The 18,860-nt window shown below is 45.1% G+C and overlaps 1 protein-coding gene across 1 annotated transcript; it reads right to left on the bottom strand.

Moving 5' to 3' along the window:
• Nucleotides 1–112: 112 nt before the first annotated feature.
• PSMD6 (proteasome 26S subunit, non-ATPase 6) lies at nt 113–18,523 on the bottom strand. Its single transcript, XM_043885956.1, has 8 exons — nt 18,294–18,523; nt 17,426–17,631; nt 14,508–14,653; nt 14,029–14,248; nt 13,813–13,921; nt 3,567–3,735; nt 466–543; nt 113–319 (listed from the first exon to the last, which is right to left on the bottom strand). Exons 1-8 carry the CDS (start codon nt 18,436–18,438, stop codon nt 223–225), a joined length of 1,170 nt encoding a protein of 389 aa, XP_043741891.1. The 5' UTR covers nt 18,439–18,523; the 3' UTR covers nt 113–222.
• Nucleotides 18,524–18,860: the final 337 nt, after the last annotated feature.

Here is an 18,860-nt window from a genome sequence, read left to right as displayed (position 1 = left end):
TTTGAACTCAAGTAGTCTCTGTATTATACCATACACCAAAGATTCAAATGATGTAAATGTGACATTACTGGACCCCTTCCTTAACGCTGTATACGTGTAAGAAAAAAGTAAGTTGAAAGAAACAATGCACTATTTATTTTTTGCACAGTTCAACTGGGCACAAAGTAAGCTATAAAAATTCCCAATAATGATGTCTAAAGAAAATCCTTTGTGTATTTGGTTTTACATATTAATTACTCTAGAAAGTTTCTGAACTCTGTTTAATAGCAGATCTCCTTTCTTGATAGTTTCTTGGTACTGCCAGTTCTTGCTATCAGGTCTATAAATAAATTCAGGGAAAACATGAATTAGTTAGCAGTTACATTACTCCCAAACAATAGCTGGCCTACTTTAAAAAGAAGGCCTTTTTAAAGAATGCCCGTTGTTATGATAAGTATTACAAATGATACAGAAACTTAAGAGTACCTGTTGGTTTCCACTATTTCATTCACTTTATCTATTTTGCAGTGTAGCCTCCCAGCAGCAATAAACCTGGAGAGTTCCCTAATTGAGAGAGAAGGGAAAAGCGTTTAGCATTAGCCTTATAGAAAATTCTCAGAAAAATGAATTGCACTAAATACATGATTCAGTTGTCTTTCAAGGTAACATCTGGATGTACAGCAGCTGAGCTGACTCCCTCAAGGGGGACAGTCAGAGAGTCTCCCCTCATGCTGCGACTGAGGGGTGTGTTCACTCAGTCGCTGCCCCGTGACGTGGGGGCAAGTGAGATCCTTTGGTATCACTGTGCAGCTCTCGCAGATACCTGAGAGAATATGTGGAAAGTTGACCCCTTTAAAATATCTATTTGTAATAGAACTAGGTTGAATGTAAGAGTCCTCCTAATCAAGAAAAATTGTGACAGATGACTCTCCCAGGTACCACACCATCTTGCTCCTAGCACATAAACACCCAAAGTGCCATTTCAAGTTGGTGGGCAAAGGAGGCTGAGAATGATGTGAAGGCAGCTTAACTCCCACAAATCCCAGAAACCAGGTAAGGAAAAAAACTATATGCTAGTGGCGCTCTAAAGCTAGAAGTTATACAGTTCTTACTAATTTAAGATGTTTACAGAGCGTGCTCTATTTCTACACTCATTAAAAATATATTTGATTCAATGACTACAACAGCCATTGTTTCAACTGTTAGTTTTTGAATCATGTTACTGAGTGGCTTTAGGTAAACTGTAAAAATTTTTCTTAAAGCTCACTGGTTTTAAACTCACTTGTGTTCACTTTCCAGGTACTCACATAGTTGCGTCTCCAAACTGCAGCTGCGAAACCCATCTGCATCTGTTTTTCTGGGACTGAGGTCCACAGGGTGAACTACACAAGCAGACACCCCCAGCCTTGTGAGTCCTACTAAGATCCACAGGAGAGCTGGGGAAACTCCTAAAGAGAAAGCTAGGAACAAGATGTAGACAGCAGCACTGCCCGGGGCCTGAACACAGACTCGGACTGAAGTGTGCCCTCTGCGGAGGTGAGACCTGCGGGGCAACTGCTGCTGTCCCTGCCCACTCACACCGACCAGTCTGCCCTTCAGATCCACCAAGGTCATCTGTCCCTGCCCATCGCTGCGGCTGTGCACACCACCACCCCCGCTCCAGTAAGCTAGGCCGGTGCGCTCTCCAATCTGTCTGAGCTACTCCTTCCATGTTAAGTGTCCTCTTTCATCCTATAAAAATCTTAAACATGCAATCACATCGCTCTCAAGGCCCCAGAAAGCCCTCTGGGGTTGGTTATGCTGATTCTGAACTCAGTGCAGCCAGAGGTGTCTCAGCACAGCCTCCTTTCTGATTACAACAACAAAGTTTAACTACTTACTGCCCTCTTCTCCAAGCCACCCTCATATACAGGTGTCCAGTAAGAATGAGCCAGACATCTGCTGTGTAAACAGAACCTAAAAACCAGAGTTGCATCCTAAGTTCCCAACAAAACACCTACCAGCAAAATTACACAGTACAGCCCACGGGTGTGGTTTCTAACCTTACATGTTTCAGTAACAGTTGTGTCTGTCCAAATAATGGCTCTGTCCTTTTCTCCACCAGTATCTTACTGAGTCTAAGAAAATGGAAAACCAAAGTACAAGTGTTCTTTAAACTTACAGAAAGATTTCACCAAAACTCGTAAGGTAGGAAACAAACTTAGAGCAAGGCCTTCCTAGGCAACAACACATCTCAGTGTGTGCTTGAAACCTCTGCCTCTAAAGCTGGGCTGCGAGCATGAAGGGAAGAACTCAGTAATTCAAATACCACTGCAGTGGCCTACAGCATACTACTAACAATACTTCCTACTTCAGTGCGCCTTTTCCACAGATTCAGCTGAGCCTCACCCTGCTCCCAAGGAGCAACGGCCTCATCACCACAACACTGTTAAACTAAGAAACAGCAAAAGAAGCCAGACCAACCCCTCTTCTCATGCGCTGCTCTCCACAGTGAGCGCCTCCACGTTCACCCCATGAGGAACAACTCCAGTGCCCCCCAACCAGACCTACTCTCACCAAGGAAAGCAAACCCCTCTGAAGCGTCCAGCCTTCTACTTTGCCATGGAGAATAAACTACTCTCTGCCTTGAGAGTGAGGAAACTTCTGGCTCCATAATTTGGTTATATTTCGTGTGTTTTACTGAGTGTAAATATTACTCTAAACCAACCCATAAAGAAATATTCATGTGCATGCTAAGGTGACTGAGGATGAAACGTACTGATGTCTGTAACTTTCTCTGAAGTCGTTAAAAATAAGGTAAAGCAAATACTGTGATGATAGAATCAAGAATAAATATTTACAATTTCTCCATGTTTGAAATTTTTTGTAATAAAACATTAGAAAAAACAAAATGGCTAAACAGAGTATGGTCTTTCAAAAATGAAATGCATGAGAAGTTCCTTAGAAACTACCATATAAACACTCGGAGCCAACAGTTGAACCTTCGGGGACCACTTCTAGCAAGAGGCCATCTGCACAGCTCACCCTCTGAATATCTACTTCGCCCCAGTTCCCCACCCCCACCCCCTCGGTGTGGAGACACACCTCGTTACCTACCCCAGGCCCTACACGCCTACACCCCTGCCTGCCTCCCACCGGGCTGCAGCGATGCATCTCTCTGCACCATCTGATTATCGCTGCAGACTACTTCTACCTGAAATGACACACACATTGACGTGCATACTTGCCAACTCTCCCCAAAACTAGAATGAAACTCCATGAAGACAGACCTGGAATAATGCCAACCATACACTAAGGGCTTTAGTACCTATCTGATGAACCTTTGAATCAAAGTCTTTGATTTTTAGCAACCAAAAAATTGAAGGCATGCTCAGAAGAGATGGGACCCAATGAGAAGTGTAAGACAGTGAGCCGAGAGTCACGACTGTCGTACCAGAGTGGATGTCAACGGTGTAACAGATACCACTTTGCTACCACAGCACCAAAGTAGAAACACAGAATATGTGCAAGTGGACAGAGTGTACAAGTTTACACACTCAAAGGTGTAACTGTAAAGAATAAATTAACACGATGCTGTTCAAACTTACTGATCAATGAACTCCACACCAACACCAAAAGCTTCTGCCATATAGCCCAGGGTTAACGACCGGTAGGACTCCAGCAGCTGACTGTACGCGTGGATTCGCATTTCTCGCACATAGTATCGATAATGAGGTGCAAAAAGCCAGTCCTTTTTCATTTCCTGTTCCACAACAGCTGCAAGGAATAAGATGACACATTAACAACCTCCCTTTGGATAAACTGATAAAACTGGAGGGCGGATTTATAACATGATAAAAATTAATAGCCTTGATCTATAAAGTGTACACAGAATATTAATGAGCAATCCACAGAAGTACAATCATTTTCCTGAATAACAGTACCTATTACCGTTCTAAGTAATGAGGATATGATAGGAAACCACAAGATAAGATCTCTGCTGCCACAGCAACTCAATTTCCAAAGGGAGGAAGAGAGAAATGAAGAAACAAGGTAGGCTCCTAGAATAATAACAAGCTCCGTGAAAATAAAACTGTGACGTGAGTAGTGAGCAGGAGGCCCTCCCCGAGACTGGAGTGGACAGGGAAGTGCTCTCTGAGGAGCCGGCCGCACCAAGAGCAGCAGACTCAGAGCAACAGACTCGGCAGGCAGAGCCTGGCTCAGCCCTGGACCAGAAAGGCGGGCGGGTTCAGAGGGTGGCAGGGGGACAGCTATGCAGACGGGGAAGGTGAGCAAGGAAGAGTCAAGCGTATACTTATTTCTGGCTAGAATAGATCAAAATCCTTGCAGAATTTCTCCTTGTTTGAGTTTTTGGGTGGGGTGGGGAGGGGTTCAAACGTTACACTTTGGCGAGGCGGAGATGGATTCTCTTATTAGATATCCAAGTTGAAGATCCCAAGGCTTGGGTCTGGTGGTCGCTGGCAGGTTTGGGGCTGGAGACTCAAATTTGGAAATCCCTGCCATCCACTGTAGTTGATGACAGAACACAGCTAGAGATAAGGGCAGTGACCGTGCCTAGGTCAGTTAGCCACTGAAAGGCCTAATAAAGGATAAGGCACAGCTGGAGAAAATACAGAATTCAATACACTGACGCACTAAGGCGCTGAAAAAAGGTTAACTGGCCGTTCCAAGGAGGTCCACCTACTAGATCTGCCACTACGTATACAGCGTCCAACGCGTAAGAGCCACTTAAAGACACTTACTGACCCAGTGCCCAGCTGTTTGTATGGAGACATGAAGAAATATTCATTATATTTTAGGAAAAAAGCTACTTAAAAACCCTAAAAAGCTACTTAGAAACCTGCATGCAAAATACATCTACATGTATTTCACAGTGCTTCGTGCCTGTGTCTCGGACACAAACGCCCTTGGAACCTGAGCTCAGCAGCTGCCTCAAGAGCAAGAGCCCAGGCAGGCCAAGGATAGAGCGCCTCTTTCTTCTTCATGTGATATGTTTGAAAATTTTCCACGTATACAGAAAACCTCGGGGTTTTGGGGTGACTGTTATTTTCCAATTTTCAAAGTACATAATGAATAACAGTTCTGGGAGGATATATAACTATCTTAAAATGATTCTGGAACAATTCTGTGTAATTTATAATATGAATTTGGACATTAAGACTTTCTCAGCTCGGTTTATTTGTAAACTTCTGAAAACTAGGTTTTACCTAGAAAAGGATGTTATTTCCTCTTTCAAATATTTCAAAGTACACAGTCTATGAATACTTAGCAAAGCAAAAAAGCTTATTACAAAGCCAAATAAATGCGACATATCTCACTATACAGGAGCAGACAGTAAATGATACAAATGATAACTGTTGTCAAAAGCTTCCTCTCTCTCTCCTTTGCATTTAAAATGCCTGGGATGTGGAGGGCGGTCCCAAGCCCGGCCTCGCTGTCCCGGGGTGCACAAGGGCTGCTCTGCCTGCACCCCCCTTGCAGGTGAGTAGGTAAGCAGACTGTGATACACATGCATCGAAATGCTCCTCACAGGAAAATACAATGAACCACTGCAAAGAAATGGCAATGACATGGACTTTAGTGCAAGAAATGTACCAGCTGTACTACAAGGCTGGTAGTCAGCAGTATGCTACGGACACAGAAAGACAGATCAATGGAACACAGAAGCAAGTCCAGAAATAAACAGACACCTATGACCAATTAATCCATGACAAAAGAGGCAAGCATATACAATGGAGAAAAGACCATCTCTTCAGTAAGTGGTGCTGGACAGCTCCATGTGACAGGATCAAATTGGAACATTCCCTAACACCATACACAAAAATAAACTTGAAATGGATCGAAGACCTAAATGTAGGAAAACAAGGAATACTCTGACATAAATCACAGCAATGTCTTTTTTGATGACCTCCTAGAGTAAAAAATAAACAGGAGTTAATTAAAAGCTCCTTCACAGCAAATGAACCACAGAATGAAAAGACAACCCAAAGAATGGGAGACATTTGCAAACAAAGCAACCTACAAGGGGTTAATCTCTACAGCACACAAACAGCCCCTGAAGCTCTGTCAAAAACCAAACTACCCAATCACAAAACTGGCAGAATTTCCCTGGGGGGTCAGTGGTTAGGACTCTCTGCTCTCAATGTAGGGGCAAGCCTTTGACCCCTGGTCAGAGAAGATCCCACATGCCTAGCAGCCAAAAAAGAAAAAATGGGGGCAGAAGATCTAAATAGACATTTCTCAGTGGAAGAAATACAGATGGCCAAGACGCACAGGAAACATCAGTAATTACCAGAGAAATGCAAATCAGAACTACAGTAAGGCATCACCTCACATTGATTTGAATGGCCATCATCAAAATGTCTACAATAAATGTTGAAGAGGGTGTGGAGGAAAGGGAACCTTTTTACACTGTCGGTGGGAATATAAACTAGTAACAGCCACTTTGGACCAGAATATGGGGTTCATTGAAAAACGAAACATAGAACTACCATATAATCCAGCAGTTCCCCTCTTGGGCATATATATATTTGGAGAAAGCCATAATCTGAAAAGATACATGCACGCCAATGCTCACAACAGCATTTTACAACAGGTAGGACAGGGAGGCAGCCTCTCTGCCAGCAGAATATAAATATGAGTACATACACATAATGGAATGTTACTTCAGCCACAACAAAGATTGAACTAATGCCTTCGCCAGCAATGTGGATGGACCTGGAGATGCTCACACTAAGTGAAGGAAGTCAGAGAAGGACAAAAAGCCCATGATGTCACTCACGGGCAGAACGTCAAAGCCCATACATAGGACCTCATTTACAAACACTAAGACTCACAGACTTTGGTAAGCAGGACAAACTTTCGGTTACCAAAGGGGAGGGGGGTTAGGGGGAGGGAAGGCATGCATTAGGAGGCTGGGGTTTACACGTACCCAGTAATATATTACATGTACTTTACAACACTCTGTGAGAATTAGATAGGAGAAGACTCTGAAGAAGTATATATGTATCATGTAACTGAGCCAGTCTGCTTAATACCAAAACCACCACTGGGTAAATCAACTCTACTCCAGCACACAATAAACATTAAATTTAAAAAGAAAAGAGACTTAAAAAAAAGAGAGAGACGTCAACAATGTTACCTCAGGCCCGGGTGTCCTGGGATGCGGTCGCCTTCCTGGAGCCCGAGCAGCCTGTTCCCAGGCAGGAGTGGGGTGGGGCTGAGGGAACGGGGGAGATGCGCCTGCAAAGGAGCCCCCTCCCCTGGTCCCCTGTGAATGGGACCCCAATCTCCAGATCTGGGGGGGGCGGCGCTCCGAGAGCTCAGTCAAGCCTAGAACACCCAGATTACGGTCGAGCCGCTGGGCAGGAAGAGCTCTGACATGTCACCTGGTCTCCGAGTCCCCTAGGGTGAGGCTCCCACCAGCAGCTCCCCTCCTTGGAGCCGCCCTCCCCCAGTACCCCAGCACCCTCAGGAGCACAGTTCAGGGAGGTCTTGGGATGTGGGGGAGTGCAGGATAAGGGGAAAAAGGTCAAAAGACCCGAGCCCTGGCACATTCCACTCTAATCTACAACCCCGGAACACAACTTTCTCTAGGGCTCTGACTGCCCAAGAAACTGGAGGGGAGCATGGAGGACTGCCGCCCCCTTGTGGACGTTTCCTGTAACAGCAGCCTGAAAACCGGTTAACAGACACCAAAGGACGCTTTCATGCAAAGATGGGCACAGTCAAAGAAACGGTGTGGACCTAACAGAAGCAGAAGACATTAAGAAGAGGTGGCAAGGATACACAGAAGATACAAAAAGATCTTAGTGACCCAGACAACCACCACAGTGAGATCACTCACTGAGAACCAGACGTCCTACAGTGTGAAGTCAAGTGGGCCTTTAGGAAGCATCACTAGGAACAGAGCTGGTGGAGGTGATGGAATTCCACCTGAGCTATTTCAAATCCTAAAAGATGATGCTGAGAAAGTGCTACACTCAACACGCCAGCAAATTTGGAAAACTTAACAGTGGCGACAGGACTGGAAAAAGTGTCTTTATTCCAATCCCAAAGAAGGGCAAGGTCAAAGAATGTTCAAACTACCGCACAATTGTGCTCATTTCCCATGCTAGTAAGGTTATGCTCAAAATCCTTCAAAGTAGGCTTCAGCAATATGTGAACTGAGAACTTTCAGATGCACAAGCTGAGTTTAGAAAAGGCAGAGGAACCAGAAATCAAATTGCAAACATTTGCTGGATCATACAGAAAGTAAGGGAATTCCAGAAAAACATCTACTTCTGCTTCATTGACTATGCTAGTCTTTGACTGTGTGGATCACAACAGACTGTGGAACATTCTTAAAGAGATGGGAATACCAGACCACCTTAGCTGTCTCCTGAGAAACCTGTATGCAAATCAAGAACAAACAGTTAGAAGCTTACATGGAACGACTGCCTTGTTCAAAACTGGGGAAGGAGTATGACAAGGCTGTACACTGTCACCTGTCTGTTTAACTTCTGTGCAGAGGACATCATGCGAAATGCTGGGCTGGACGAATCACCAGCGGGATCAAGATTTCCAGGAGAAATATAAACGACTTCAGATATGCAGATGATACCACTCTAATGGCAGAAAGTACAGAGGAAGTAAAGAGCCTCCTGATGAGGGTGAAAGAGCAGAGTAACAAAGATGGCTTAAAACTCAACATTTTAAAAAAAAACTACAATGATGGCATCGGGTCCCATCACTCCATGGCAAATAAAAGGGGGAAAAGTGGAAATGGTGACAGACTTTATTTTCTTGGGCTTCAAAATCACTGTGGATGGTGACTGCAGCTATGAAATTAAAAGATGCTTGCTCCTTGGAAGGAAAGCTATGACAAACCTAGATAGCACATTAAAACTCACAGACGTCACTTTGCCAACAAAGGTATGGATAATCAAAGGTATGCTTTTTCCAGTAGTCATGTACAGATGTGAAAGCTGGGACCATGAAGAAGGCTGAGCACCAAGGAATTGATCCTTCAGAACTGTGGTGCTGGAGAAGACTCTTCAGAGTCCTTTGGAGAGCAAGGGGATTAAACCAGTCAATACTAAAGGAAACCAACTCTGAATATTCATTGGAAGGACTAATGTTGAAGCTCCAATATTTTGGCCACCTGATATGAAGAGCTGACTCATTGAAAAGACCCTGATACTGGGAAAGACTGAAAGCAGAAGGGGGTGGCAAAGGAGGAGATGGCTGGATGGAATCACCAACTCAATGGACATGAGTTTGAGCAAACTCCAGGAGATGGTGATGGACAGGGAAATGTGGCGTGGTGCAGTCCATGGGGTGGCAAAGAGTTGCACATGATTTAGCAACTGAACAACAATATGTAAAACAGGTAATTCACAAGGACCTAATAAATAACACAGGGAACTCTACTCTAACACTGTAATAACCTAGGTAGGAAAAGAATCTAAAGAGGAATACATATGTATCTCTGTAACTGAATCAGGTTGCTTAACACCAAAAACAAACACCACTGTGTAAATTACTCCAGTATACAATAAAAATAAAATTTAAAAAGAAAACAACAAATATCAACAGTATTCCCTCAGGCCCAGGGACCTGGGCTGCAGTCACATCCCTGAAGCCTGAGCAGCCTTGGGACCCAAGGCAGGACTGGGATGGGGCTGAGGGAGCTGGGGAGGATATACCAGCCAATGAGCCCCCTCTGGACCCTGAGTGCCTGATCCCCTGTGGATGGGACCCCAATTTCCAGATCCAGGCGAGCCCTCCTAGAGCTCAACCAAGCCTAGTGCCCCCCAGAACGGTGGACCCTCGGGGTTCAAAGAGCTCTGAAAGCCACCCGGCCTCTAGTCTCCTGGGGTGGGGTTCCCACCGCCAGCCTCCCTGAGTTACCCCACCTAAGCACCACAGCACCCTCAGCAGGGCAGGCTGGGGAAGGCTTGGGATTTCTCTGGGTGGGGAGGGGCGCAGAATAAGGTGGAAGAAGTGATGAGACCAGACCCGTGGAGCGCTGCGCTCTAACCTACGACCCTGGAGCACGACTTTCTCTGGGGCGCTGATGGCCCACGGATCCCGAGAGCAGCGTGAAGCGCGGCCACCGCGTGGACATCCCACAACCACCACCTGAGAGCAAGCGAGAAGGAAGGCCGCTCACTTGTCTGGCTCTTTCCGACCCCGTGGACTATACAGTCCATGGAATTCTCCAGGCCAGAATACTGGAGTGGGTAGATGTTCCCTTCTCCAGGGGATCTTCCCAACCCAGGGATCAAACATGGGTCTCCTGCATTGCAGGCGGACTCCTTACAGCTGGGCCGCCTGTGCAGCGGTGCATGCTGGCAGCTCTTCAGACTCACAAGGCCTGCGGGGCTGTAGCAGACACCTGCCCCAGGCAGTGTCCCAGGGCCGGTAATCAGAAACGATTCGAGGCATGCTGGACCTTCAACAAGTCACTCTTAGGGGGTCAGCGTAAGGTACGCTGCCTTTCCCCCCCCGCCCTTTTCTGAAAGCACAAGAAAATATGCTCCATGTTGCTAATTATTCAAGAAATAATTAGCACCAGTCTGATTGGTCATCATCAAAAAGACTACGAACAGCAGTTTGGGGCAGAAGCATCCATGTGTTCCGATGGCAGAGCTGCTGTGAGCCTGAAACCACCATGTCTCAGTCATCAGCTCAACTCCAAAATGAAGTAGAAAGCTTTTAAAAAAAAATTACAAACAGTAAATGTGGGTGAGTGCATGGAGAACAGGGAACCTGCCTATGCTTTTGGGGGACAATGTAAATTGCTAACAGTCACCAGAGGCGACACAATGGAGGTTCCTTAAAGAAACTAAACATAGGGCTGCCTCATGATCTGCTCTCACTCCTGGGGCTTGAGGTGGAGAAAAGCCATACTTCAGAAAGACACACACACCCAGCGGTCACTGCGGCACCATTTACATTAGCCTAACAGGAAGCACCCAAAGTTCCAGGGAAGATGGATGGATCAAGCCAGTGTTTCATACATGTACAATGAAGTATGACTCAGCTGTAGAAAAGGATGAGTTACTGTCATTTCCAGCAGCATGCAGAGACCTGGTGATGGTCACAGTAAGCGAAGGAAGTCAGACAAAGAATGACAAAAAGCCTATGAGATCACTTACTGGTCTAACCTACAGATTGATAAAAATGAACTCATTTACAAAACAGAAACAGACTCAAGAGACTTAGCATAGACACTTCTGGTTACCAAAGGAAAGGGGGGTTGGATAAATCAGAGCTTGGGAAGCACACACACACTACTATCAGACAGTAAACAGCCAGCAAGGTCCTCGTGTATAGCACAGGGAGCTCTACTCAATGTTTTGTAATAACCTATATGAGAAAAGAATGAAAAAAGAATGAATATGTGTGTGTGTATAACTGAATCACTCTGCTATAGCCCTGAAACTAACACAACACTGTAAATCAACTACACTCCAATAAAGTTTGTTTTTTTTAAATTTTTAAATATCTGGGAAATGAGTAAATTTGGTACACATCCCATTTGTCTCTTAAATTAGACACTTCCACGAAGCACTCAATGACATATAGGCACTGTGCTCGTGTCAAGATCATTACAAAGGAAAAAAAAGTAAGGTCTGCTCCTAATAATTCTGGGTAGCAGTAGAGAAAAACTGTAATAAAGCATCACAGAATAATTTGTTTTCAAAACAAGGCATATGTCCAATAAGCACATGAAAAGATATTCAAAACCATCACTGCACCCACTAAGATGCCTATAATCAAAAAAACACACAATTAACAAGTATTATGGTGGGGGCGGCGGGGACGGGACTGGGACTCGCACACACTGCTGGTGGTAATGTAAAATGGTGTAACTGCTCCAGAGAACAGTTTGGCAGTTTCTCAAACAGTTTATCTAATCGTTACCATATGACCCAGCCATTCCATTACTAGGTATACACCCAGGAGAAAGCATACACTGTGTCCATACAAAAACTTGTATATAAACACTCATTACAACACTGTTTATAACAATGTCCATCACCTGATAAGTGGATAAATAAAATACTGTCCCCATGCAATGGTGTGTCACTAGCTGTAAACTGAATGCAGCTCTGATATGCTACAGCACAGACGACAGTAAAAGCATTATGCTGGGCAAAAGGAGCTGAGCACAAAAGGCCACACGCTGTGTAAGTCCATTTATGTGCCAGGTCCAAAATAAGCAAATCCACGGAGACAGACAGGGGCTGTGAACAGGATGGGAGGTGCCTCTAAAGGGTACAGATCATCTTTCGGGTGATGAAGATGTTCTGCAACCAATGGTGTGGTTGCACACCCTGTCAATAGATGGGGCATAAAATAAGAGCTCCAGAAATGGAGAGAAGGGGTTTATTAAAAACCTCTTTGGCTGAAGGAATAAGGGGAAAGTTCCACATCTGAGCAGAATACGGACCATGGGATCCACGGCCATAAAAAAGGGAGAAGGGCAATCCCACACTTCAGCCGTGTGGGCAAACACGAGAGGACAGGACCCCTCCACACCTGAGGAGCCCTGTCCCCACGCTGCATATAGGAGAGTACGAATCCCCGTGGGGTGTCCCAGGTGGCTCGTGGCTTCCCAGAAGAATCCACCCGCCAGTGCAGGGGACACAGGTTCGATCCCTGGGTTAGGAAGATCCTGTGGAGGGTGAAATTGCAACCTACTCCAGAATTGTTGCCTGAAAAATCCCATGGACAGAAAGAGCCTGGCAGGCTAAACAGTCCATGGAGTTGCAGAGTCAGATATGACTGAGCACAGACACGTGAATTCCCACCAGGCAACCGAACTTTCTAGGCGTGGAGAAAGCACGCCATAAACACTGGGCCAACACTCACTCAGAAAATAAAAGACCGTCATCTGGAGTCCTCCTTTCCCAAGTTTTGTAAATGCTGCCTATTTATATGAACCAAATACCGTCTGAAACTTGCAGCAGACAAGAGAATTATCAATGCCAAGTTGTTTTCAGTTTTAGGAAAATCTGGGAAGGAACCCTGGGTAGAACACCACAAGCACATTCAACAGATTTTTCTCAACATCCCTTGAAAACGATTTGCAAATCAGCACAAAGACTCAGCTAATGCACAGCTAACTCAATTGAAAGGAGAGTCAAATTCCCACACATCAGTCCCCAAAACACTCAATGCTTAGAGCCATTTGCTCACTCCTGCTTTACATCCCCCACTGCTGCTAAGTCACTTCAGTCGTGTCTGACTCTGTGTGACCCCATAGACGGCAGCCCACCAGGCTCCCCCGTCCCTGGGATTCTCCAGGCAAGAACACTGGAGTGGGTTGCCATTTCCTTCTCCAGAGCATGAAAGTGAAAAGTGAAAGTGAAGTCGTTCAGTCATGTCTGACTCTTAGTGACCCCATGGACTGCAGCCTACCAGGCTCCTCCGTCCATGGGATTTTCCAGGCAAGAGTACTGGAGTGGGGTGCCACTGCCTTCTCCGTTACATCCCCTACGACTCTCTAAACCAGGGGTCGGGCATACTTCCTCAGCAGAGAACCAGACAGCTGATCTTTCTAGCTGGTGAGGGCCGCGGGACTGTCATGTATTTTCTTTGTTCTGTTTTGTTAAAAAATCCTTAAAAAAAATGTAAACATCAATCTTACCTTGTGGACCACACAAAAAGATATTTGATCAAAGTCTAAACAAGAATGGGCAAAAGATTAACCACGCTGACCAAAGAACAACAGCTTTCTCTGCACACTGTATTTTTCATATATGTGAAAAATCACCTACGGTTATCTACAGACAGAGTCAGGAATAAGATGAAGACAGCCCCAACAAGCAACTCTACCCTTACCTAATGACTGGAAGAAAACAGAGTAACGGCATTCGTAGAGTGAAAACAGATACTGGCGAACAGCTGGAAGACTGTGCAACACCTCAAGAATCTCTGCTCCTTTAATTACCTAGGAATTTTTTAAAAACAAATGTATATTTTAATGATTATGGTTTATTTACTTTGGAAAAGCGTGGCGTATTCTTTAAATATGAGTATGAAAGACTCAGTCTTTACCTTTTCCCTGAGATCCGGTCTTTCTAAGGCAATCATGCTGACATAGACGGTGTAAGTCACAAAGGTTTTATAATCCATGAGTTCATAGGATGTAAATGTCGAAACTGTATCAAGGAAGAGTTCAGCTGCCTGTTTGAAATCACGAATAGCTACACAATAAAGACCTTGGTATACTTTTAGGCGGTTCCTCCGGTCCCAATCTCCTCCTTCCTCTATCAAGCTATAAAATTAAAACAAAACTCATAATCTGGAAATAAACAGTGCTCTTTGCAAGCTTTGTATTATTATGAAAGAGAGAACAACTTGTCACAACTTAAACCAAAAAGTAATATATAAAGAGAATAGTTTCCTAAATAAGTACATTAATTATATGACCAAATGTACTAGTTGGAAACAAAAGAAAACAGATTTCTTATATCAATTTCTTATTTATAGCATTGTAATTTAGAGGGAATATATCCCCACACACTAAAATGTACCTTTTGGCCTTTTCTGTATTTCGAGTGATGAGGTCATTATCCATGTAAAATAAGCCAATTCTCAGGAGATAGAACACAATATCCAGTCGGTGACCCAGCGCCACAGTTTTGTCATATGTCTTGCGAAAGGCTGTCAGAGCACCTTCCTATCAAGAGAACAAGGCAAACAGGTGAAAAAAGGTTACATGTTTTGAAAGCTATAGCTGTCTAGGATTTTCTAAGCAAAGAGTGGGGGGGAAGAGGTAGGTGTGGAGACAGAAGAGTATGGCCATGAGGTGCTAACTGCTGAAGCTGGGTGGTAACTATTCTCTCCACTCGTAGAAAGTGTAAGAAGTACATAAAAAAAAAAAAAATACATCAAATGTGTCTAAGCACATACTTATATTCTAGGGAAAAAAAACACATTCATAACTTATTCACCGTTGTTTCAGTTTTCTTCTTTGTTCTATATATTCAATATTTTTCCTCTCACAATTATAATACACTACTTTAAAAGTACTTTACTGTAAATTATCAATTCTAACAACTAAAGAGTATTAAAAAATTTTACCTTAATCACTCTTAGAATGCAACTGATTATTTAAATATACAATTCTATCTCAAATCATTGTGGAATAAAATGTTTTCATTGCTTTAAAAATATGAATATGTAAAAAAAAAAAAAAAAGAATATGTGAGACTTCCCTGGTGGTCCAGTTAGGATTAAGACTCTGCACTCCCACTGCTGTGGGTATGGGTTCGACCCCCAGTTGAGGAACTAAAATCCCACATGCTGTCTGATGTGGCCAGAAAAACAAACAAACAAAAAAAACCAACAAAAAAGAAAAAAAGAAGAAAACAAGGTGAGCCTGTGACATCTTGTTGTATGAGAAAATAGGGAAGACCAATGAGATCATGTCAAAAGGACAAAGAAACCGTCTTAAAGGAACTTACACTAACAAATCTGTAACAAACTGAGCACCAAAAATAATAATGACTATAATCAATACAGTACAGTGAGGAATAAAAATCCACCACGTCGGTTATTTAGTAAATAAAATATTAGAAACAAGAAAGCGGGCTTCCCTGGTGGCGCAGTGGGTGAGAATCCACCTGCCATGCTGGAGACACGGGCTCGACCCCTGGTCGGGGAGGACCCACGCGTGCGGCAGCGCAGCCAGGCCAGTGAGACACAGCTGCCGCGGCGGGGGGCCCGAGAGTCCACGCTCCTCAAGAGAAGTCGCCACAACAAGCAGCAGCCCCTGCTCGCTGCAACTAGAGAAAGCCCGCACGCAGCAGTGAAGATGCAGCACGGCCAACAGTAAATAAAGATGAGACAAACGATAAACTGGAGGAAAAAAGAAAACTCTTCATTTTAGAAGAATGCTATTTGATAAACATGGACTATATTATTAGAACATCACCAATGTACAAAATGTGGATTCAGGCATATCCTTGTTGAAATTCCTCAAGGCCTGAATCAAAAGCTTTACATTTCTCATTCATTCATAATACTGCATCCTGTTTAAAACCAAACCAAAATAAACCACACACACTACCTACAAAAGCCACAAACTATTAGCCATATTTTAAACTGTTCTGTATTTTTCAACTTTTAAAATAACCAGATCTTAAATCCATAGTCAGTAGGAGAAAAAAAACAAAACTTGTTTTAAATTTAAATTAAATAATAATAGTTCAGATCATTTAACATTTCAGCACTTTGCCAAGGTACTAGTCTTAACTCCTGTGCCCCTGGGAACTATCATTATTCCGATTCAACAGCTGAGGAAACTCATCCAGTTGAGGAAATCATGATTACTGAAGCCAGAAACAGAAGTCAGGCAATCTGACCCGAGAGTCCACAGTATTCAGTTTTTTAAAGTTAATGTCACGTTATCCATTACTTCAGGGTACACTGCTTAAAATCAAGGACATCCAAAGCCCATCCTCTTAACCACTGTTATACAACAACTAGGTTAAAACGTAAACGACCCGATGCTTGCAGGTGCCCCTCCTGTGCCCTGATAGTCTAAGTTAGGTTGGCTGCTGGGCTGAAGAACACTCAGATACTAACACAAAAATTGTTCTCTGTCCCTGAGATTTCATCTCAGCATACACGCTGGAGAGACACAAGCATCTATACGCAGAGGCACACACAAGCATGTTTCTACAGCAGCAGCCTATCTTGGCAAAAACAGCTGAAAACAGCAGGCAGGTCCAACCACTGAATAGCTAAATAAAACACAGCATCACCCTACCACAATGGACTACTAACTAGCAGTGAACCGGAGTGAGCAAGACGTCAGCACACTAACATGGACAGTCACTCAGACATAATTTTGAAAGAAAAAATAAATAGGACAGCATGAGTACACTTTGATTCCGGTAATTTAAAACCATCTTTTTAAACCAATTCTGCCTAATTTCTACAAGTACATACACATGCCTACAATCGTACAATAAGAGAGTTAAAAAGATGATCTTCAGGAGGCAGGAAAAAAGAAAGATCAAATGAAACTTCAGCATTAACTCTAAGATTTTAGTTTCTTACAAGGAGAGGATTACTTGTGTAAACAGTAATTTTTAAAACGCACCAGAACCAATGCTTCCCAACCAAGACAGGTTACAAAAGTAAACTACGGAAGACGTCCAAGTTTGGTAAGACAGCAGACAAGCGTGTCTGCACACGCACTTCTCTGAACCACAGGGAGAGATGGGGAAAAAAACCCACCTGGCTGCTATTTGGGGGGCAGGTGAGAGAAACAGTGTAGCAAGAAAACTATTAACTTTTTCTTCGTTCATTTCTGCACTGGCTCACGAGTTCAGGTAAGCAGATTACCTGTGCAGTTTTTGAAAGAGGGTAGTTAATGTTTAAAATGAGACCCTGAACAGTGCCCATTTCAGGCTACACAGACAGGAGACACCACCACACCCACCTTGTCGCCTATCCGGCAGAGGTACTCGGCCTTTGCCATCATCGCGTCTCGGATCTCGCTCTCCCCCAGATTCTTCTCTGCATCCTCCAGCTCCTCATCCAAACGTTTCAACTCGTCTTCGTTTGCCTTCTTCATTTTGTTGAGCAGGTCCACGTCCATCTGCCACTCCAGGGACTTGCACAAGGCTTCGTAATAAGGAGCCATGTCTGAAAGAGAGCGAGAGGGGTGTGACTAAGGCGTGGGCCTCCCCTCTCCTGCCCTACAGTGCCTACCCCCATCTTCTTCCTTCCACACAAGCTGTGAGGTCGTCCGCCAGACCCCTGCCCACTAGCAGGAAACGGCTGGGCACCACGAGGTGCTTGCTCCTGGGAGGGCAGCATCAGGACCAGGCCTGTCACCGCCGCCCTCTCCCAGGGCCGGGGATAGGGCAACCCTCGGTCTGCCTCTCGGGAGCTGATGTACTCAGTTAAGCGAAAGGGCGAGCTTGTTTACAGACACACACACCTCAGACCCGTGCACTTAAGGGTATAGAGCCCGCTGCCATCACTACGGGAAAGGCAAAAGGAACCGCTGACAAGCTTCCCCTCCACCGGCAACGCTAACGTCCCCGAGACCAGTCGCCAATGAGAATAAGCCCTGTCTCTGGCTCGGGGCTCAACACCTCGGGATCCCCCCAACCTGGTCCCAAGGCGGGACACGCAGAGCCGCACGCCACTCTGAAAGCCTGGAGGCACCGAGAAAAGGAAAGCCCCGAGGTGCGGATAAGCCGGCCTGATTTCGGGGTCCCCGTCGGGGTAAACCGCTCAGGCTCGGGAGCGCGGGGCCGCCCGGGCCTAGGCCGCTGACTCGGCGCTCCCGCGGGCCTCACTGTTATCGCGGACGGCTGCCATCAGCTCGTCGCGGACCGCTGCGTCCCCGCGGTGCTCGGGCAGGCTGAGCAGGAAGCGCAGCTGCGCGATGCGCAGGTCCGGGTTCTTGGGCAGACCCTCCTCTTCTAGGTTCTCCAGCGGCATCGCGGCGGCGACAGCAGCGGCTCCGAACAGACGGCAACTCACAGCCGAGACCGGCGGCGGCGGAAGTAGAAGACCCCGACTGCGCCCGGACGCCTCCAGCCCGGCTTCCGGTCCCAGCTCCGCCTCCGCCCGCAGCGCCCCCTGCTGGACACCCCCGGATACGCTCACCCGGCCCCGCGGTTTTCCCCCACTCCGGGATAGGAGGGTCCCAGGGAGGGTGGTACCCACCTCCAAAGTCGGATTTTCTAAACCTCTTTCTCCCTCCATTTTTTAGCTATTTCATTGTCCAATCCGTTTGTAATTAATAGAGGCTGGCAATCTTGAGGATTTTGAAAATATAATAACAACAACAGTAACAACCACAACAAAAAACAACCACTACAGTTGTCTAGGCCTCACTCTTTCCCTTTTACCTGTCTTCT

Source organism: Cervus elaphus, chromosome 24, assembly GCF_910594005.1.
Source record: "Cervus elaphus chromosome 24, mCerEla1.1, whole genome shotgun sequence".
NCBI lineage: Eukaryota > Metazoa > Chordata > Mammalia > Artiodactyla > Cervidae > Cervus > Cervus elaphus.
This window is presented reverse-complemented; position numbering and strand designations above follow the sequence as displayed.